Raw genomic sequence first — 23,142 nt, forward strand, 5'->3', positions numbered from 1 at the left:
GTTTACAGTCCTTATCCTTCTCTGATTGGTTTAAACAGTAATTCTAATCCTATTGAACACCAAAAGTGACTTTACACATCACTTAATCCATTGGTTTATTTGAATTGTTTGGCCTTCTATCACTTGGTATTTTCAGTAAAACTGATGTATAGTCTATACTTTGTGAAGTTATACGAATTCATGAAGTATCTAAGTTCATGCATAAGATCTGGCATAAACTTACATAAAGACGTAAGTCCTACTCATCTTTACGTCATTCTCACATAAGAGACTTGTCTGCAAGTACAATCCACAGACATAGTAAGAGCACTGGCACAATACACCCATCTCAGCTTCACTTGTGCCCGTCTGTGTGCACGTTTTGTTCCATGGGGCTTTGGAGTGAGGGGTTGTTTTCCAAGATAGAGTTTCTCTGTGTAACAGCCCTGCCTGTCCTGGAACTCACTTTGTAGACCAGGCTGGCCTTGAACTCACTGAGACCCACCTACCTCTGCCTCCCTAGTGCTGGGATTAAAGGCATGCACCCCCATGCCCAACTTGTTTCACAGTTTTAATACACAAATGGCTTCATGTTTTCTGCCATACATGAGGGATACTATTTGTTTCTTAGTTCTCTGTGTGTCTGATTTTGCCATCACACTAATTCTGGCTTCCTAAGTATTGAGGGCTAAACTGACCGGAGGGTTTCCGGTGTATGGAGAAGGGACATAGCTCCTTCTTTAAACCAGGTTTGGCAGAGCCAGTAATGGCCTGGGCCCAGGGCCTTGAGGGAACTGTAGCTTTGGGTCCTAAGAACCCAACTGTTCCCACCCTAAAAGACGTGACTCATTAGTACCAGGGTCACTGTGTGCTCAACCTGTGATGCTCGTGAGTCATCTTGTGTCCCCTTGTGCAGCACTATTTAGCCTGCTGCTGGTTCTGTCCCCTTCCTCCCCTGGAAGGAGTACATAAGATGCTGCATTTCCTAGTAAGCTGGCTTGGCACAAGACACAGCATATGCAAGACCTCTTGAACCCACTGCTCTATCTTCTTTATCTCTGATCCTCTGGCCCTTCCTCCTCAGGAACCTCTTGCTGAAGAATGACCTGCTAGTCAGGTCATATAAAGGAAATACTCTCTTTCTCTACTTTCTAGAATTTTATAAAATTGGTGTGACTTCTTTTTACGTGGTAGAATTTGTGGTATGGTTATCTGAGCCAAGACCTTTCTTCTGGAGATGTGAACTCTAGACTCAGCTTCCTTCACAATCACAGAGATACCTGAGTGACTTTCCCACTCCCTCATCCCCTCCCCCACTCACTGACTGAGCTGCAGCAGGAGGCTCTGCTTTTGAAGAGAAGGTCCTCCCACTAGTTGTCAAGTTCCTGTGGCCATGCACACACCCCCTCTTGCCCCCTCCCCCAAGGCTGCAGGCCTAGACACTGGTCCCATTCCACTCCTGCAGGACACTGCCACTGTGTTTGGCTTCTAGGACCACATCTTTGACTCACTAATCTTATTTCTGTCTTCAATTTATCTGATTTGTTCTCTTTCCTATTTCCTTTCTTCTGCTGGCCTTGGGTTTATCTTCCCTGTCTTTTCTAGTTTGACAGCACTTGGTATCTGAGATCCTTTTCCAGCACAGCCATCCTGTGCTGTAAGTTCCTGCCAGCCCCTCCTTATCAGCCATGCCCCACACACTTTTCTTTTGGTTTGGTAAATCTTTGGATTTCTTCTGAGTTTTTTTTTCCCCAATGGTATTTTGTGCTGTCTGGTTCCCAGTGTTTCCTCCTGTCACTAACCCTGGTCTGATCTCACAGTCACGGTGTGCTGTGTACAATTCCAACTCCTTGAGTGCTTTCTGTCCTGAGACAGCTGGATGTCCTGCCAGACACAGCCTGTTGATGGCACCAGGAAGCCTTCTCCACTCCTTCTTCCATCTGGGGGAGGGAGTAGTTTCATCTCGAACTACAGGGCTCATCTAGTCCTCCTTTCTACTCAAGTTCTCTCTCCCCCTGGTTTTTAAAATTGTTGCTTGACGCATATACATTTCAGTTTGATGTTGTCCCCTTTTCCATGGCAGACTGCTCCTCTCGGTAACCTTTGCCTCAGAAGTATCCTTTGTCAGCAGTATCATAGCCATGTCTGCTTGCACTTTCTCTCTTTTAAGTAATATTTCCTTACTTTCCCTTTGCCTTTCACCCTGTCTGTATCACTTTATGAACTGTTTCTGATAAACAGTGCATACCTGGTCACATTCCCATTCACTCTGCCAATCTCACTCAGTCTTTAATCTGTATCTTTAGGTCATTTATAGTTAGTGTAATTGTTCAGACTTAAGTAAGACACTTGTTTTCTGTCTGATCCCTGTTTTTACTGTTTGCTTTTCTTATTGATAATAATTTTGAGCTTATTTTCTGGTAATTTTTAGGGGTGCTCTGGGTCTTCCACATTTTCTGCTTTTAGAGTTTTTCTTTCCCCCAGCAATGACTAATAGCTTTCATTGTTCTTCATGTAGTTACCTGCCATACACCAATACTGGCTGAAGGTTCTGCAAATGGTCGTTTGAAGACCCTGCACATTTTCAAGGCATCTGAGTTGACTTCAGTGAAGTTATTTAACACAGCAAGGGCAGCTGCTAATGGGTAAACACAGGAGAAAAGGCTCACATAGCCAAACTGCAGGAACAACTCCAAATAATCATCAAAGGTTCCCTGCAATATAGACAGAAGGCATTGCTCAGTGTCACACAGAAATTTGCAAAACTTGCAAAGGTTAGCTACTAAAAACTCAGGGTCTACTCCTCCCATCTCAACCACAAATCCATACAAATTTAAAGATGATTTTGCACTAAGTTGCTGAAATAAGGAATCAAAAATTATTTAGTTGCCTATTTTCCTCATGTACAGATCACTGAACTAATAATACCCACTTCCCACCACCACCACCACCACCACCACCACAAGGCAAACAATAGAAAATCTAAACATGGTTGCTCCTAATGATCCAGTTAAGAGATAACCTTGATGGGTCGTGGTGACATACATCTTTAATCCCAGCACTCAGGAGGCAAAGGCAGGCAGATCTCTGTGAGTTTGAGGCCAGCCTGATCTACTGAGGGAGATCCAGGACAGCCAGGGCTATACAGGGAATAGTGTCAGAGAGAGAGAGAGAGAGAGAGAGAGAGAGAGAGAGAGAGAGAGAGAGATCTTTATCTACAGGATGCCCTAACCTTCAACTATAAAGCTGATAGTGAGCTGGAAAGATGCTTCATTGGGTAAAGGTGACTGCTGCCAAGCTTGAAGACCTGCCTGCATTTGATCCCAAGATCCATATGGTGGAAGGAGAGATGTCCTCTGGCCTCCACATGAGCATACACATGCACACACACATGCACACACAATAAAGTTAATAGCAGATTAAGAGGTCAGGATGATTTTTTTTTAACTGATAATGATGACCCCAGTGAAATCATAATGACTATCCATAAGAGGAGCAACAATTTGTCATGACCAACTTTTGCAGTGGTGGTTCTCTGGAAACTGACAGCTTTTAACTAAGAAAAAAACGAACTCTGTGGCATTTTAGCTTTATTTCATCACCCTACTCAGTCATGAAGTAGAATAGCTTGCATCATTATCAAAAGGAACAGAGTATGGCTGGAGCTCTCCTAAAGCCTCGTGCCAAAGGGAAGCCACTATCTGAATTGGCTGGGGTACCTTGGAACTCAAGGCACAGCTGAGCAGCAAGACACCCACAGGCCATCTGAAAGCTACAGCATTCCCATGAGCCTACACTATCATATGCTCCAGGAGCTGAAGAAGAACCTAAAGGACTCTGTGGTCTCACTTCTTTCTAACCTTTGCAAGCAGGAAGTAAAGGCTGAGGCAGAGCTGTCAACTTGTTGACTGAGCACTGACAGCCCCAACCCAAAACAAAGACACACGTCAGAGAAGAGGTAACTCAACCATTGCAAGGCATCGTGTGTGTGTGTGTGTGTGTGTGTGTGTGTGTGTGTGTGTGTGTGTGTGTGTTTCTGTGTTCACATTTGGAATCATGCTGTTATGATCACAATGGTCAAATATTCACACAGATGTGCAGTTTCTCTCAAAAGAGCTGATTAGGTGGCCTCTAGTATGTTAAGGTCCCTGCTCAGGAAACCCCTCCCCCATACCACAGTGGGCTGGGTGGACCCTGGCATGTGAAAGTCCATTGTAGGGAGCTCTTCCTCATACCCAAAGGGCTGGCTGGAGAGCCCCTTCCAGCTCTTTCTGCCTCACGAGGTAACTCTAGGTGACCACATGCTCACCATCAGTACATTTACACTGGAGAGACTGTGAACCAACAGGCTTATCAGACACAGGTAAAACACAAAAGCAAGAAGAAACTTAGCAAACTTAGTGGACTGGGCAGATGGCTCAGCAGTTAACAGCGCTGGCTGTTCTTCCAGAGCTCCTGAGTTCAGTTCCAGGCAACCACATGGTGGCTCACAGCCATCTGTAATGAGATCTGGTGCCCTCTTCTGGCAGGCAGGGGTACATGCAGATAGAACACTGTATGCGTAATAAATAAACAAATCTTCTAAAAAAAAAAAAAAAAGCAAACTTAGCAAAGCAACTCCAAGCCCAAGACACCCTTGACCCTATGAGCTGACAGCCAGCAAAGGCCAACTAATGACAGTCCTACAAGCCCTGCAATAATCCTTAGGGACGGAGCAGTTGTGTATGGTGTGTCAGTCAAAGTCATCATCTCACAGACCTAATTTATTAAGTATCTGAAGACGAAATTCAGGTTCTAGGGGACCCACACCTGCTCCTCCTGGAACACCACAGAGTTCCCAGTACCAAACTGAATGTCAAGGGAAGCAGGCAACAGATGAAGACAACAGTCAGGGCAGAGACCACGGAACTCTGAAACTGCTCATTATGAGATATTATATGTAGTGGCTGCTAAATGCCAAGAACTAGGTTTCCATGACAAATGAAACAGGGCTGCAGCCTCCACAACAGAGGAAGAAAGTTAGTAGCTTATGGTCTCTACATAAATAAAATCTTAGCATGTTCCCATTGAAGTGCAGTAACTCAATAGAACAACTAAGAAGATAATAATCACAACAGAAAGAAAACTTGATAAAGCTCAATATCGTTCATGGTTTAAACCCCTACAAAATAAACCATTTTAAAATAAGGAAAAAAAATTGTCTCCAAAACACAAAACAAATGTAACAGTCAGCAGTGAGAGGTTGGAGTCCCAGAGAAGGAGAGATGAAAAAAAATGGACATGTCTAGGCAGACAGAAAGTCCAGCAAGACCTACAGGCAAGTGCTGGACACCAGGGAGGTTCAGCAAGCCTGCTGGGTAAAGACAAAATCCAACGCTGTCCACACATGTCAGCAACAGTCAGAGTTGGACCTGAAGGAGATGTCAGGTGCAAGGGACAGCTTTAGAGCACTGACCTGCAGGGACGACCCAGCTCAGCTGTGGCCTAACATAAGCACATCAACAACAAGGCAAGGGAAGAGTCTATGCCTGCCGTTCCAGTGCCAACTCTTAAGTGCTATTGAGATGCTATGACCATCCTTACATGAGTCTTATCTAGTGACATTTAGCATACTAGAAATTAAGATGGAAAATGCTTCATTGAATCACTGAAATAACAACACAGTAACATAAACAGCGTACCTTTAAAAAAATTACATTTTCTAAATCAGAAGATTTTTAAGTGCAAGAGAGACATCCAGGCACAATCAGCCTCTTCACTGTCCACTTAGTGAAGAGGACTCTCTAGCTAGGGCACAGGAGATGGAAATCCCTTCTCTCACAGACACATGGATACGAAGCAGCAGGAACAAGAGAGGGACAGCAGTGGACAGTGAAGCCCTGAGCAGCTGCACAGCCATGAGCCTGGGCAGTCAGGGGGCAGGAGTCAGAACACCTGCAGGCTGCCCTTGCTGAGGAGACAGCAGTTTCGTTTTCCTCACCTCCTCTGTCAGTCATTTCTCGAGTTTTCTGTAGTGAAGGGGAAAGCTGTATCTCACAACAGTTTTAGAATCTAATAGACTGCCTTCTTCCAGACTTCAGCAACAATACTTCAAACTCATACATAGAAACTAGGGAGCATGCAATTCCAAGACCTCTGACTTCAGTGAGGAGCAAATGTGCCGGGGCTGGGGGTAGTGATTGAGAGAACATCCAGGGATGTGACTGCTGGGCATCTTCCCTTCACAATGCCTGCAGACAGTTCAGAAGCCGGCCCTGTGTCACCTCAGTGGAGACAGTGAACAGAGAAACTGTAGATGGGGAGGAGGAAGTGGCTGGACTGTGTAGACAACTTAAGAGGGAACCCAAGTGATAGCACAGTGATCAACCACAGTCCCAGCACCCACGAGAAAAATGCTCATACTAGTTTCTCAATCCGCTCTCAGAGCTCATGCTCACAACACGGACTCTGGACCAGGGAACTAGAGCCTAGAACCCACTTCCTGATTGTTACTGACCAATAACACCTTCACTGTCTACTGCTCAGAACAGCTCTAAAGCTCATGCTGTCACACAGGAGGGGACGGCAGTCACACTGGTGCCCGTCATTTTTCATAAAGGAAGAAGACATAAGATCAGAGCTAAGAATCTGGCAGTGTCCCCTCAGTGGCATCCATTCTCAGATGAGTAAGAACTGAGGACAGAGAGCATGCTCGAGATCTGCACAGTACACAGAGAATACAGGAAAATCAGCAGAGAGACCTGGGAGGAAAATTTGGTTTGGAGCTCACAGCAGACTCATGCACTTGTGTGACTCTTACACATTCACCGAATGTAACTCAGCAACAATCCACTTACCAGGTAAGTTCCCATCTCCTTCTCCAGGAGGACCTGCTCATACAAGGTTGTATCAACATTCGCCTTTAAAGCCTGCACCTTCCTCTTCACTTTCACACAGTACTTCCGCTGGAGCCAGTAAGGAAGAAGAGATTCTACGACTTGGTTGAGGATCTGGGAGGTGATCAGGAGTGTGGCCAAGCTCTGAGGAGAAACATAAGCATCACGTTTCCCAAAATAGAAACAAAACCACAACACAAATGGTCTTTCAATAAAGTTGTATGATGTCATAAACATGAGCATTGAAGAGTTGGGTGTGAGTGCAATATTTCTAATTCATGAATAATATCAGAAGAAATTAGCTGGGCTGGATGTGGTGGGACATACCTTTAATTCCAGCACTCTGGAGGCTTGGTCTACATACAAGACTCTACGTGGTGAGGCCTTGTCTTTAAAATAAATAAATAAAGCCTGTCCAGAGTCCTTCAGAGAGTAAGTTAATCTGACATTTGACTATGATCTCATCATCCTACTATACTGTATATTTTACTTACTTATATTTTATAGCATGTTATTATAAAATGGCACTGCCAGGTTGGGGCAGAGGGAATCACTGTGACAAAAATTACAGTTTTGAGCTGTGGAGATGACTCTGTCAGTAAAGTGCCTACTGTGCAAGTTTGAGGACCTGAGTTCCTTTACAGCACCCATATAGAGATGGGCATGGTGGTTAGTGCCTGCATCCCAGTGCTGGGGAGGCAGACAAGGAGACCCTTGGAGGTCTCTGGAAGTGGAAAGTAATCAAGAAAGACACCCAACATCAGCTTCACATCTGTGTGCACACATGCATGCACACACATAAGAAATCAATACTTAGAAGGACTGGAGAGATGGCTCAGTGGTTAAGAGCACTGGCTGTTCTCCCAGAGGATAAAGGTTCAGTTTCCAGCATCCACATGTCAGTTCACATCACTTGTAACTCCAGTTTCATGAGATCTGATGCCCTCTCTATTCTCCCATTTGTTGGTGTCAGGTACTTGATGCATAGACATACATACGGGCAAAACACCCGTCACATAAAATAAGTTTTAAGAGAAAATAAATTAATACTTTGAATTCAACTTATTGACCACTGGTTTTATATGATCCAGAAACTATAGTACTACAAATGCAGGCAGGCCTTTCTCAAGCATTTCAGACATGAAACAGAACCACATAGGACCTGCTAGTCTCTCAAGTATAACATGTTACTAATGTAAAAATGAAATTTGCAAGAGCTGTTAGATGTTATCATAACCACCCATATAACTGACAGAAGGTCACAGGCTGTAGACACCTGTGCCATCAGAACTGCCTTGGGAGAGCACGGTCAGCTTTACCGCCTTGCAAAACTTATTTTGGAAGAGAATTTGAGTTAACTAACTTCTTTGTTGACACATTGCACAGGTGCTAATGCTTATTACTTAAAGGAGGAATAGAAATAGACAAAGTAAAGGCACGAAGCAGCCACATTTCTAGGGCAGGAAATCATCTGTGGGACCCTTGCCCTCAGCATCCTGTTAGCACACTCACCTGACGCAAAAGCTTCATGTCCTTCAAGACAAAGGCAATGTAGAAGAGTGAGGCAAAACAATTCAGAAAGTTGAACTGCCAGAGAAGAAGACAGTGTTAACAGCCCTGTACCAGCCACAAAGCCCCATGTAAACTGAGGGACCACTACTGCAGACAGTGGCTTGGGACTGCTTCCCTTCCCCTCAGGCCCAAACTCAATGATCAATTCTGGAAGTGAGTGGAGATATAAAACACAGAGAGCTCCAGATGGAGTCAAGAGAAGGAACTGCACAGAATCCCACACATCTTACAGTCCCCACCCAGGAGGAGATGGGACCCTGCATCCTGTCTCACAGAAGGACAGCCAGGCTCCCTGCTGTTATGTGTAAAGCTCACTTGTATCAAGAATCCCCCTAGGTCAGCAGCACATGCAGGGGAAGTATGCTCCTTTTCCTTCCATGGAGCCTAAGGCTGCTTGCTCTATGGAGATGTTGGGGCCCAGGCAACCATGGCAGAAAGACCCCACTGCACTGAGCAGCCCAGACCTGGAAGCTGCTTTGTGCCCACAGACTTGAACTCTCATTCCACACCAGGAGGCAGCAGGGTGGCACTGGCCGAGAGATGCTGCCATAGCATAGAAGATGCCACTTACCACCAACACTTTCAGAACAAGATGATTCTGGTAGGCAGATTCCAATCTGTGATTCTCTACAATATTAAGAGAGAGGAGACATCTCTCAGATGAGAAGCAGTGTAGGTGTGTTGTCATGGGGGTAATCAGTGGATTGTGCTTAGAGCAGAGGCACCCAGCACCAGGGTTGAAGTCCCTGGACATCTCTGCTGTTGGTCACAACCATTCTTTGCTAGCAAGATCATCATCAACCACAGTACATCCTCATCCACTGCAATAGCCTTGCGATTGGTAATGGTTTTTTCTAAATATGGAAAAAGAAATCTGGGAAGTGTCAGCAAATGAACCTATTCCCAGCCACTCTGAAGAAGGGCCTACAGTGTAACAGTGAAATGGTTAAAGGGGAAAGCAACACAGTCCATACAGGGGCCTTAGGACAAGGACTAGCTGGAAGAGAATTCAGATTCTAGCCTCGTCTAGAAATGGGAACACAGTACAATGACCCCAAGACAGCAGGAGCAAGAGCAAAAAAGCATCATGAGGGGCTCCTGCATGAGGATTGGCCTGCAGTGGTACACACCACCTGACCTCAGGCCACCCATGCTACCTCCTGCTACTCAGCCTCCTGCCATAGTGTAAGGACTGGCCACTGCCTGGGTGGGTGTGGAGATCAGAACATTTGACCCAGAACAAAGAAAGCCCTCAGCAAACTGCTCCTGCTCTTATAGAACAGATAAAAACTTAAAATGTTAGGTTCATGAAGTAAAGGCCCAGACTTCTTCCCACTTTAAAATCTACTCAGGTTCTTTTTTTCCACAGATGTATGCATGAGCAATCACCCTTGGGCCATCCCTAAGGACGGTAGGACACAAACCTAAGTTCCTCTGGAGACACTTCCTATTTATTTTACCCTCAGCATGAAACACAATGTTATGGCCCTGAACTACCCTGACTACACTATATTGTGGGTGCCTTGGTAAGCATCACTACCTCCTACCCATAAAAGAGGGGAAGAGCTGCTAGTTCACGGTGCTTCAAAAGGTGAAAACGAGAAACTGGAGTAGTGTTCAGCAGTGTGCCCAGAACCTAAAATGTTGGATAAGTGAACACTATGGCAGCCACAATATGGAGATCAGTGGAGGTCATGGGGCTGGTGAGCTGTGTCTCAGGTTTTGGTAGCGAGCCAAGAGGACTGCTATCTATTCCGCAAGGCAGCAGCCATGTAAGCCCAAGAATCTAAGTAAGAATTATTATTTTTATTTTTATTTTGTTTGGTGTGGTGTTAAGTATGTGTGCATATGTGTGCATGTGTGGGTACACGGGCTCCACTCCGGGGAGGGAGAATGGGTGGGTGGGTGTGTAGATCAGAGTTGGTTCTCTTCTTCAACTATGTAGGTCTCAGGGGTAAAACTCAGGTCTTCAGACTTGAGGGCAGGTGCCTTTACCAGCTAAGCCACCTCTCTCTGACCCTTGAGCCTCAAGAAGTACTTCTCAAAGGCAAGTGAAATGTGTGGAAGCTTACCCCAAGATGTTAAGAACTCAGCAGCATATCGATAGAGGCGGTTCATGATCTCAATCACAATGGCATAAACAATGCTGGGCACATACAGCAGGAGGCTGGACCACACGGACTCACTGTCCTCATGGAGACTCAAGACCCAGACCTCCATGTCAAAGTATATCATCATGATGTAGAGGGAGAAATAGAGGCAGAGGCACACAAATGGCAGGGAGACCAGGTAGATGCGCAGTTGTCTCTTGTAGCTGGAATAGAGGGGTTCCTCTCTGCCGGTGACAGAATTGATACCCAGGACTCCATGAAACCCGGGCCGGGGCTCCTCAAACTGCCTCTTCATGACCAGTGTCCCCCAGCGGTAGGTCATGCTGGCACAGCCACGTTTCCACACCTCCAGGATCACTGTGGACCAGATGAGGTTGAACGAGGCAAAGATGACATACTTGTCATAGTCTTCCCACACAAATAGGTAGTAGGGCAGCCCGATGACGGCCATGGGGATTAAGGCAAAGGTGAAGTACTCCAAGAACCCAAAGTACAGAGCGATTGTCTCCCCAAAGTAGCCACGGATGTTGTCTACAGTAGAGAGAAGGAAGAACTGAGGCTCAGGTTACCAGAGACTGTCATTTAACCATGGCACAAGCAGTTGCATGTTGGGGATCTTTAACACCTCCATTTCCATTCTATGTGGGATATCAACTCTATCCTGTGTACAGTGCAAAGACCTCACCTGTCAGTGTGACGATCCTTGCACTTTCCCAGTTCATAGTTCAAACCTCAGCTGCCGAGGTGACTGTCAGGAACCTTGGCTCAGTTTTCCCCTTCATCTAACAGATACTTTATTGCCAAAGAAAGATCATCTTGGGATTATCTTCATCTCTAAGACCCTAGGTTAAGTTCATCCACGGACACTGAACCACTATGTGGGCATCTATGTATACCCTGCTTTCCTCCCCATCAGTATTACTCCATGCAGCTCTTTGTAAAGATAACCCACACCCACGGTATCTTCATCTCCTACCTAAAGTCAGATATCAGTGAGACAAGACAAATTTCCCAATGCATTCAGCACAAATCATTCACAAACTTGAAACAAGATTCTACACATTAACTTCCAGCTTCAGCACATCCTACTGAGAACTTTGTGCACACCTTCATATGAGCACTGGACAGGAGAAAGTCTGAGCAGGCTATGAACTGCAACAGACTAACCAACCAAAGAGCATCTCTGCTAGCTTTGGTCACATGGGGAATCCCTGGGCCTCAGAGCAGCCAGGCTGGGACAAGAATGGGATGAGAGGGCGGGAGGGACAGGGGACTAGTCAGAGCAACTGGTTAATTATATATTAGATTTTAATTTATTTGGTTTTAGTTTTTAATTTATTTCAGCTGGTATATATGTGTGTGCCTGAGTGTATTCATGTGCACTACATGCATATAGTGCCCACAAAAGTAAGAACAGGGTATCAGCAGATCCCCTGGAACTGGAGTTACAGGTGGTTGTAAATCACCATGTGGGTTCTGGGACCAAATCCAAGTCCTCTGCAAGAACAGCCAGAACTTTAAAGTACTGAGCCATGCTGTGGGATGTTCTATACATTAAATGTGTTGCTCTGATAGGTTAATAAATAAAATACTGATTGGCCAGTAGCCAGGAAGGAAGTATAGGCGGGACAAGGACAGAGGAGAACTCTGGGAAGTGGAAGGCTGAGTCAGAGAGATGTTAAGATACTGGTAAGCCATGAGCCACGTGGCAACTTATAGATTAATAGAAATGGATTAATTTAAGATATAAGAACAGTTAGCAAGAAGCCTGCCATAGCCATACAGTTTGTAAGCTATATAAGTCTCTGTATGTTTACTTGGTTGGGTCTGAGCGTCTATGGGCCTGGCAGGTGAGAGAGATTTGTCCTGACTGTAGGCCAGGCAGGAAAACTCTAGCCACAGAGCCATCTCTCTAGCACCACTGGTATTTAAAAATTTACCTTTTTCTTTTTTTGAGCTGAGGATCAAACCCAGGGCCTTGCGCTTGCTAGGCAAGCACTCTACCACTAAAAATTTTAGTCCTTTAAAGAACTTATGTGTATGTGTGTGCATCTGACATTTGTATGTGTAGCATGTGCATGCAAGTGCCCACAGAGATAGAAGGCACTAGGTTCCATGGAGCTGGAGTTACAGGTAGCTGTTGGGATGAACCTGGGAGTTATGCAAGAGCAGCAAGCACCCTTAACTAGGAGCCATCTCTGCAGCCCCGAATATACTGTTTTGAAGACAGTATGCTCAGATGCGCCTATGAAGACAGGTTGGAGTGATTATGATGAGCTATTTACTCCTCCTCTTGATTCTTCTAGCTGACCTGGGGTGGGGGGGAGTATTAAAACAAATGTATGATGAGGTCATCTTAAATCTGAATCAGGCTGCTGCATGTCCAATCTGCACACAACGCAAGGGCTCGTGTGTGTGCTGGTCTCCAAGCCAGTGGCTTTCCCTTTGCCTGCTCCTCTCAACGGCCCCGCCCTCCCCAGAAGCTTAGTATACCACAGCGCACACCCAGGTTTCTCCCCAGGCTTTCTTTCCCTTTCTAGGAAATAGTTAATAGAGCCAGCCACCTGTAGTCTCACAGGCAATATTTAAATTATTGCCACTTAAATATCAAAACAGTGAAAAATTCTCTTAAGTATAACATAAAAATGAGTACTGTAGGGCTGGAGAGATGGCTCAGAGGTTAAGAACACTGGCTGCTCTTCCAGAGGTCCTGAGCTCAATTCCCAGCAACTACATGGTGGCACAACCATCTGTAATGAGATCTGACGCCCTCTTCTGACCTGCAGTCATACATGCTGTATATATAATAAATAAATAAATCTTTAAAAAAAAATGAGTACTGTGTACCTGGAATTATCAAAACAAAGCTTTTTTTTTCAGAGACTACAAGAAAAACCTTAAAATGCAATTTCAGTGTTTGATATTAAATAATAAAGAAAATGTTAATATTTTATTTTTACATGTGTGTTGTGGGGGGGGCGGTACCCTCAGAGCAGGAAGAGGGTGTCAGATCTCCCTGAAGCTGGAGCTATGGGTGGTTGTGAGCCACCCAGCATGTATGCTGGGAACTGAACTCAGGTCCCCTGCAAGGGCCCTTAACCCCCTAAGCTCACTCTCCACCTCCAACCTTGCTTCTTGTTTGACATTGTAGCAGCTATTTATGGAAATGGAAATTAGAAAGAAACTATAGAAAGAAGACTTCTCTTAAAATAAAGAAGAAAGAGGAGAAGGAGGAGGAGGAGAAGGAGAAGGAGAAAAGAATAAGAATAAGAATAAGAATAAGAATAAGAATAAGAAGAAGAAGAAGAAGAAGAAGAAGAAGAAGAAGAAGAAAGGTCCTTTAAAGAAAAACGTGACAGCAACACTTAGTGAAGCTCCAGCTTGAACATTAGCCTTATGCTTAGAAACTCAGCAAAAGGCGGGGGGTGTGGCTCAGGGTTAGAGCACTTGCCTAGCATGCTCAAAGTTTAATCTCCAGCACTGACAAAAAGTTTTTTCAAACACATAACCAAACAAAAATATTTGAACACTAATACTGATGTAACTTTCCATAAAGTAACATTCAATACATACCAGAGAAATTACTCTTATAACTATTCAGAGGAAATAGATGGATCCTTGAGGTAAGATGTTTAGGCCATTGAGTCTGCCTCAATTCAAGCTTGGCTTGGCCAGCTCCATGGGAATAGAAAATGTCAAACACAAAATATTCACAGACCAGCTACACTCATGTGAAGACATGAATTCACCTGTGCTGGAGAGATGGCTTAGCAGAGGAGCGCGCTTGCTGCTCTTGCAGAGGACCCAAGTTCAAACCAAACCACATCAGGCAGCTCAGAACTACTCCAGTATCTGATGCCCTCTGCAGGCATCTTCTGGCCTCTGCAGGCACTTACACTCATATGTACAATCCCAATCCCACTGCTATACATACACACATACATCTTTTTTTAAGACATATATTCATAAAAGCTACTTTAAACTGCATATGCTATAGATCATATTTAGCCAAAGCCTGAATATTTTAGAAGGAACAAGGCCATCAAGCCATCTTCTTGCCCTTGTAACTGCTAAGCACTGGCCAGGAGAGCTCTGAGTCACAGGACAGTGACTTTGTCAGGGCCCTCTCTCCAGTGGGACACAGGCAGTGACACATACCTATGGGCTGATACTTCAGAGCAAACCGCATATACCAGCTGTCCTCAAGCTTCTTCAGGGCCTCACTATCATGCAATGGAAACACCTGGGTCACGATGCCGGATGTGAGCAGTCTCCTCACTGTGAAAGGAAGCATGAGAACTGCCTCAAACACAGGGGTGTGGTTTAGTATGCAGGTCACATATAGCATTGCTGCCCTGCCAGTTCTGAATGTGAACAACGTAGTTTGGAATATAAATACCTTTACTATTTTTCTCTCACTAGGAAAGCAGTGCAAGTTGAATAAAATTCTAAACCATACAAACTGTATACATCAGAAGCATGCAAACTTTCCATTCTTCTCTCTATATAAAAAGAGCCACTATAAACAGCAACTTAATGTATCACCAGATGTCAGAATATACCCTGAAACTTATGCACAAATTACCGATGTTGAAATACAAAACAGGAATGGTCTTGTACACTTCACAGTGCTCTTGATCGTTTCAGCCACGGTGTCTACAACTTTTCAGTATTACCCTTTTACAGCTGACTACCTCCCAGCATGAACCTACTATGAGTAAGTCTGTACTGAAGAATAACTGTTTCTGGGTTTTGTCACTGTGAATAATACTGAAATTCTTTTTTTTTTATTATTTTTTGAGATTTATCTGTTTTATGTGTGTGAATATTTGCCTACATATATGTTTGCACCATGTGAGTACCTAGGTATTGGATCCCCTGGGACTGGAGTTACAAATGGCTATAACCCACCATGTGGGGGCTGGGAACTAAACCCAGGTCCTCTGTAAGAGTAATAAGCACTTTTAACCTCTGAGCCATCTCTCCAGTCCCCCCAAACCCTGAAATTATTGCACACATACATTATCTTACCTTTTCACTCTTTCCTCATCCAGAGCCAACAACAAATGAATTTTAAATCTGGACACAGCTTACAAAATTGCACCCCCCAAAGACTCTAACCTCCCTCACTACAATTATTTTGTTTCTGTTGATAGCAAGTATTTTCACTCATTTTTATCTGTCCAATCTAATGACAAAGACATATACACAAACAGGAACTTCAAAAATCACACTGAGCTCCCTCCTTTTCTATGCAGTCAGATGACAAGTGTGGTTGGGACATTCACACACAACATGGAAAAGACAAGCACAGGCAGATCAGTGCCTCCTGGCAGTGCCTGACAGACCCAGAGTCTCTAATCTGCGCAGGTACTGAGAGTGACCTACTAGTGTGGAGCCTTTGGTCCTAAAGGCCATACCAGGGCGCTGGGGTGCTTTTCCCATGAGCCCCTTACAGCGCATGGCTGTTCCTACAATGAGATTTGCATCAAGAACATGGGCCTGCCAGGCGGTGGTGGCGCACGCCTTTAATCCCAGCACTCAGGAGGCAGAGCCAGGCGGATCTCTGAGTTCCAGGCCAGCCTGGTCTACAGAGTAAGATCCAGGGCAGTCAGAGCTACCCAGAGGAAACCCTGTCTCCATAAAACCAAAAAAGATGGGCTTATGTATGATAGGATCTCAGCTGTACTCACTGGAGGGAAAACAAATGTCTTCACTCATTAGTCCTCTTACAATGAGGTCACTCACATAAGCTCTACACAGGAGGAGAGAACTTAAAAAGGTGGACTACAAAGAACCCCCTTCTTAATGACTGGAAAAGGTACCAGTCCAAAGTACCAGCTGCAAGGGTGAGAAGACATATGGTTTGAGTTACATCAGCTTCAGGTGCTGTCAAGACCATTTTGTAAGTTCTTTATGCTGAAATTTCTGAGGACTCTTCTTTGGCTGACATGACTAAAGTCAGTTGCCCACAAGCCCCTAGTCCTGGCTCTCGGTGTGGGGGTGCCCAACTGCAGCGGGGCCTCGCCATTAGTTTTTACCACCGCTACACTAGTGTTTAAATCCTGGGCTGGCTGTGGCACTGAAGTTATAGGACCGTGGGGGCTTAGTGGAACCTGGAGAGAAGCTCTCCAACTACAGCTGACCTTAAAGGCTTTGTTTCAAGGCTTTTGATTTGGATTTGTAAATTTGAATTCATAAAACAATTTTTATGTTTCTGGTTTTCTTTGTTTTTAATTTGGTCTCCTGAACAAGTAAGGTTTTGGTGTTTCCACTGCTCCAGGTAACCAGGAATACCATGTTCTATATCAATACTTGATTGATGTCCTTTCAAAAGGGCATATGTAATCTTCATTCTCTTGGTTGGGAGGCATGTTCCAGATACTTCTAGGTAGAGCTGCATGCAGTACAGACAGACACCCTGAAGCATGGTCCTGGTGCTGCTGGAAGCTTCCATTTCTCTGTTGACCTATACCCATCAGCCCTCCAAGTAGACATCACGAAATCCTCCTGGAGTTTCCACACATCCTTTAGTGGAGCTCTTTCCTCACCTCACTCCTAGCTTCCTGTTTGGTGATGTGATGATCATAGCTCCTTGTATGTTTCTCTTTCATTCAGGATGAGTTTTCACCAGAGCTGAGAGATGGTGCAAGGCCTGCGATTCTCTAGAACTGTGAAATGAAGAAACTTCTTCTCTTATAAAGTTAGGACCTCAGGTCCTCTGTTATAGTAACAAAAGAGCAGATTAATATGAGTTCTGGTCTGACATGTTGTTGTCTTTAATATTGTATGGTTTTTCTTTAGAATGCAACAGCAGCTTCTTTAAGATATCACCTGTGTGTATGATGGATACGGGGTCGTAAAGGAGTCTGTCTCTAAAATTCCTCGTCAGTGTTATAAGAACAGTGACATAGGTTGGTTTCAAATACCACAATCAGGAATGTATGTAAGAATGTTCAACCATTGATATGTATGTTTATATTTTATAACATGCAGCAAACATGTACACTGTGTTTGACCATACACTTTTGTAGTCTTTATGTTAAACAGGGAGAACACCAAATGAGAAACACAGGAATGTCAAAGTGTATTTTGGAGACATAGGTATCTCCTTGAGCAGCTTTCTTCCAGTTTGGATGGATGTGTTTGCTCAGCCTGTGTCTTAGGGTTTATACTGCTGTGAAGAGACACCGTGACCATGGCAGCTCTTATAAGGAAAACATTGAACTGAGGTGGAGGCTTACAGTTTCAGAGGTTTAGTCCATTATCATCATGGCAGGAAGCATGGTGGCGTACAGGCAGGCATGATCCTGGAACTGAGGGTCCTACATCTTGCAGGTGACAGGAAGTTGATTGAGACATTGGATGGTATCCTGAGCATAGGAAGCCTCAAAGCCCACCCCCACAGTGACACACTTCATCCAACAAGGCCACACCTCCTAATATGCCTCTCCCTGTGAGATTATGGATGCCAGTTATGTTCAGACTACCACACCCTGATACTCAACAGCCACAGGGTGTGAGGACTGTGCTGGTCATCCTTGTCATGGGTCCCTCCCCTTCTCTGGCATTTTGCTCTCTGGTCAGATCCAGAAGAAGTGGCCTGCTATTCTCCCCTGCACAGGGCCACTGTCAGTAGTCCTGAGACTCCTTTTCCTTTTGAGGTGAACACATTCCATCAGCCAGGGGCCGCTGTACCATTAGCAGTGTTGCTGCCTTACCTAGCTTAAGTCCTGCAGACTAGGCAACCATGTCATACAGACATTTTGTATTATTTAAACTGCTTGGCCATTAGCTCAGGCCTACCATTGTCTAGCTCTTATTCATAGCTAGCCCATTTTTGTTAGTCTATACTTTGCCACATGGGTTGTGGCTTACCGGTGTCTTTACATGTTGCTTCTCATGGCAGTGGCTGGCAGTGTCTCCTCCCAGCCTTCCTGTTCCCAGCCTTCTCCTCTTCCTTGTCCCGCCTACCTTATCTTCTTGTCTGGCTACTGGCCAATCAGCACTTTATTTATACAGAGTGATATCCACAGCACTTCCCCTTTTCTTTTTTGTTAAAAAAAGGAGGGTTAACTTTTACATAGTAAAATTACAGATAACAAAACAATTATCAAGCAAGAATTATAGTTACAATATTAAAGAAGATATCCTATCTATCTTATATTTGTGAGTCTAAAGTTTTATATCTAACTTATCTTGTATCATAACTGAGGAAATTATAACTATCTAGTCTTCAACCACATCAAAGACCTCAGAAGGATATAATATTATCTGAGAACTGGGAGAAGGATCCAAGCAACTTTTGGGAGTCTTGCAGAGTAGATAGAGACAGCTGGCAGCCTGGACAGTCACCTAATGTTCCTTTGTAAAGTTGGGGCATTTGTCTTCAACCCACAGGGCTAGAGTCTCTCGGTCACTTCTCTCAGTGTCCTGTAGAATGTCTGGCAGTTTCCTCTGCAAAGCAGGAACCTGAAGGACCATTTTGTAAAGCAAAGTTTAGTGGTCACCTTTCCATGGGTCCTGCACGTCCAGTCGATCAAACAGTCCAGGCAAGAGCAGTTTCTTGCCCAAATGGCTATTTTTGCCCACGTGAAGATAAACTCCATATGAAGTGTCTTTAATGCCCATCCTCCTCTCTGAAGTAAACTGGTGCTGCCAGGAGCAGACATGTCTCACTGTCCAGAAAGTCTAAATTTTAAAAATATTTTAAATGTCATATTCTGTAGACCTTTGAAGTGTTTGAAGATTACCTGTCTATCTGAAATATCTTTGTGTATACCTAGAAGACTTAACTAACATGGCTATGAGTATGATTATCATAGATGACCAGTTATTAATCTATTTTTAATTATCTATTATAATTTTAAATGAGCTGTACAAACATAATACCTTAAACAAGAGTCGAAATATACACATAGTATAACAAAATTAACTTTAAGTTTGTATCAATAGACTAAAATCTATACCAATGTAAAACATTTTAAATGAGTTGTTGTTCTTTAGAAGTTTATTAATCTACCCTTTTATCTTATCATATCTATATCATATCCCCTTTTTATCTTTAGAAAGAGATTGTATTTATAATCAACCTGTTTTAAATAAAATATTGGTTTTTCTCTGTCCCACACTGGAGGGTCAGCAGAGGATAAATGAGAGCCTCTGAACCTGGATGGGGCAGGCAGATGTTGGTCTGGTATTCTGGAGTTACTGGGACACAGAGGGGACACAGATAAGCCTCCAAGACTCTGTTCACATCTGTAGTGCCTACTACAATCAATGGAAAGGCCATCAGCTATGGCACTGAGTCAAGGCCCAGCCCAACAGAACCCTGAAAGAACAGGGCTGCCTAGAAGCTCTCCACAGAACGCAGCTGCCTGGAGGGGTTCTATGCAAATACAAGCCTCTCACTACCACCACCCCTTGCTAGAGACGGTCGGTCCCCTTCCTTCCACACCCTACCCACCCCCAAGGACTTCATCTAAAATGAGTCGGGGTGGTTCATGCTTGCAATCCTAGCATTAGGGAGGCTGAGGCAGGAGAACTGCTGCAAATGTGAGGCCAGCCTGGGCTACTAAGCTCCTGACTCAAGAAAAAGACAAAAACAATAATAAGTACTAATCACAAAGAATTGATAAAGCTACAGAAAAAACATAACTAGAAACCAAGATTGCCAAGAACACCAAGCAAGCAAAGGGCCGAGAAGAGACAGGAAGTCACAGTGCCACACAAGGAAAATCTGACGACTCCAAGAGATCCATGCAAACATATCTCCAAAGTTAAACTCAAGCAGGAGCTGAGAGAACAGAAGGAAAGGGCTCCAAAAAGCAATGTGAGAAAAAGAGAAATAACTACAAATTCCAAATCAATAAAGGTACCAAGAGGGAAAGACAAAAACACAGGTGGGAAAATGATATACAAGCCCAGGTCAATCAATATTAGAGAGTGTATGAAATCTGGCACATACATAATCCATACCCCTACAACAAAGTAAATACCACCATGAGACTCTTCAAAGGCAAATGAGGAAATGCTTCCTCAAATGATAGCCATCTTGCCCTATACAATGACAGGACACTACCCAAGGAAAGGACTGAAAAAAACTAGTTCCAGCCTTTCCCCCAGCTGGCAGCTCTTAGACCACACTGTGTAAACCAGTAGGAGTTTGTTAGAGCTCTGGCAGCCTTCATCAAAAAGTCCAGGGAACTGGAAGTCCCTGGATGGGTGAACACGATTGAGCCGGCCAAACGCCACAAGTTTGTTCCATATGAGGAGAACTGCTTCCACACATGAGCTGTTCCCACAACACTGCACCTGTGCTTCCAAGGTTGTGCTGGGGTTGGCTCCATGGCCCAGTCTACAGAGGACTGCAGAGAAATGGCATCAAGTACAGCGACTTCAGCAGAACCTCCAGGAGTATGGTCTGTTGTTAGAGTTTCCCTGCCTGACCCACAGTCAGGACAAATCTCTCACCCGCCAGGCCCACAATCGCTCAGACCCAACCAAGTAAACACACAGAAACTTATATTGCTTACAAACTGTATGGCCGTGGCAGGCTTCTTGTTATCTAGTTCTTCTATCTTAAATTAATCCATTTCTATTAGTCTATACTTTGCCACTTGGTTCATGGCTTACCTGTACCTTACATCTTTCTTGTCATGGCAGCGGCTGGCAGTGTCTCCCCACCCAGCCTTCCACCTCCCAGAATTCTCTTCTCTCTTGTCCCGCCTATACTTCCTGCCTGGCCACTGGCCAATCAGAACTTTATTTACACACAGCAATGGTCCACCGGGTCCTCCATGCAATGGGGGTTGGGTGGGCTGAAAATGGTGGGAAAGGACCAAGATGGGGGTCAGCACACAAGCTAACACTTCAGGGGCAGACATCTGGGCAGGATTGCCAGACATGTGGCAGCTGCCAACAAGAAGCAATAGAACAAAGGATGCTGGACTAATAAATTGCTTCATTCATAAACAAACAAACAAACAAACAAAAACTAAACTAAAAAACACTCACCATCAGACATAAAGAGCCAAGAGTGGCAGTGTGTGCCTTCCCAGCAAGCCAGAGAGAGTCAGGAGGAGCCAAACTCTGCATAGCGAGTTCTAGGCCACCCAAGGGTAGGGAGTGAGACCCTGTCTCTAAAAAGAAAAAGAAGAACTGAACACAGAGCAGGTAACTAAAGTGTAGATGAGAAGAAAGAGATGCCTGCATTCAATTCTTAGAGCTGCACATACGAATGAGAGCAAGGAGACGCATCTGTGACACACTCCCAGCATGGCTCAGCAGACTAGAAGGCACAGCAGGACACGAAGCAGAAGGTACCATGATGGGCAGGGAGGAGGCAACAGGGAAAGTAGGCAAGAAAAGGTCATAGAGTCAGGGGACAGTGACAAAACACCTCAGGTTCTCTCATATGCAGATCTAAATTTATGTGAAAGCAGAAGGGGGCATTTCAGTTGAGGGGGACCACCAGGGGGCAGGAAGCAAAGGAGCACCATGGAGGAGGAAACATGAAGTCAGAGACATGCATGTATGAAAATACCACAACATCCATTATTCTGTACAACTAAATTTTATGAAAAAATAGAAAAGGAGTTTTTTTAATTTAAGTTTAAAAAAATATTTTAAAAGATACAAATATAATTCAAAGAAATTAAGTAAATTTTAGATTAAACTTGACTGACTGTATTTTTAAAAACAGATATTTCCTAGCTTTTCTCACTGAAAAGAAATGAACACACTATGAGATAAAAATTTTTCTTAAGCACACAAAAAAGCCATTTCAACATGAAATATAACACCAAATGAAACAGCCCAATCTAAAGTAGGTCATTAATAAGCAGCATATACCTGAATTACAGCTCAGTGGTAGAGGGTTTGCCTGGTGTGCGAGAAGCCCAAGACTTCACCACCAGAACTACAGAACCAAATGGCATCAACAAAGAAATATCCTCTTAGGAAAAAAAAGTCTGCAGATTAGGCTGCACTCAAAACCCAAACATATTCTAATATGAGATCCAGCTAAAATGACCCTCAGAGGCGCTAAAAGCTATGGGTAAATTAACACAGGTGCACAGACTAATAAAGCAAGGAATCCAAGACAGACCGAGTTGAACCTTACACAACAGAGAACAAGGAAACAAACAGCACTGAATGACTATGAAGGGTACAGTCTACACTGGAAAGCTGCCAAACATATTTATGCAACCAATAACAAAGGTACAAGGCAAAAAACAAACAAAAACAACATGCCATACAGAGAGCAAATTGGCAGGAATGTGATGAAATCCCCATAGTTATCAATTTCTAGGGTTATGAGTGATGAAGAAAAAAATACAAATGATAAAAAAAGTAAATAGCAAAATTAAATTGTAGACCATATAGAAATAAGTGGTAAGAAACACAATAAAAATAAATAAAATATTCCTATCATTTGAAAAGCTATAAGTAGCATTCAGCAGGAAGGTTAATTAGACAGGCAGAGTTCACCAGAAGAAGACAAGAATGGGCTCACACCAGAACACCATTCGCCATACTGATGACACAGAGACAAAAGTACAAAACCTCACAGACGCTGCAGTCTGGTAAAACTCACAGCCCAA

The 23,142-nt window shown here is 44.1% G+C and overlaps 1 protein-coding gene across 1 annotated transcript in view; it reads right to left on the reverse strand.

Moving 5' to 3' along the window:
• The window catches only part of Ano10 (anoctamin 10), a 144,697-nt gene that overhangs the window by 95,098 nt on the left and 26,457 nt on the right, over positions 1–23,142 (reverse strand). Inside the window, exons 5-10 of the mRNA XM_036192743.1 lie at positions 14,696–14,815; positions 10,499–11,068; positions 8,998–9,053; positions 8,367–8,441; positions 6,816–6,998; positions 2,502–2,693 (exon numbers count right to left, since the gene is read on the reverse strand). Of these exons, the coding sequence (XP_036048636.1) occupies positions 2,502–2,693; positions 6,816–6,998; positions 8,367–8,441; positions 8,998–9,053; positions 10,499–11,068; positions 14,696–14,815 (1,196 nt within the window). The remainder of the gene's footprint in view (positions 1–2,501; positions 2,694–6,815; positions 6,999–8,366; positions 8,442–8,997; positions 9,054–10,498; positions 11,069–14,695; positions 14,816–23,142) is intronic.

Source organism: Onychomys torridus, chromosome 7 (assembly GCF_903995425.1).
Source record: "Onychomys torridus chromosome 7, mOncTor1.1, whole genome shotgun sequence".
In the NCBI taxonomy this organism is placed as follows: domain Eukaryota; kingdom Metazoa; phylum Chordata; class Mammalia; order Rodentia; family Cricetidae; genus Onychomys; species Onychomys torridus.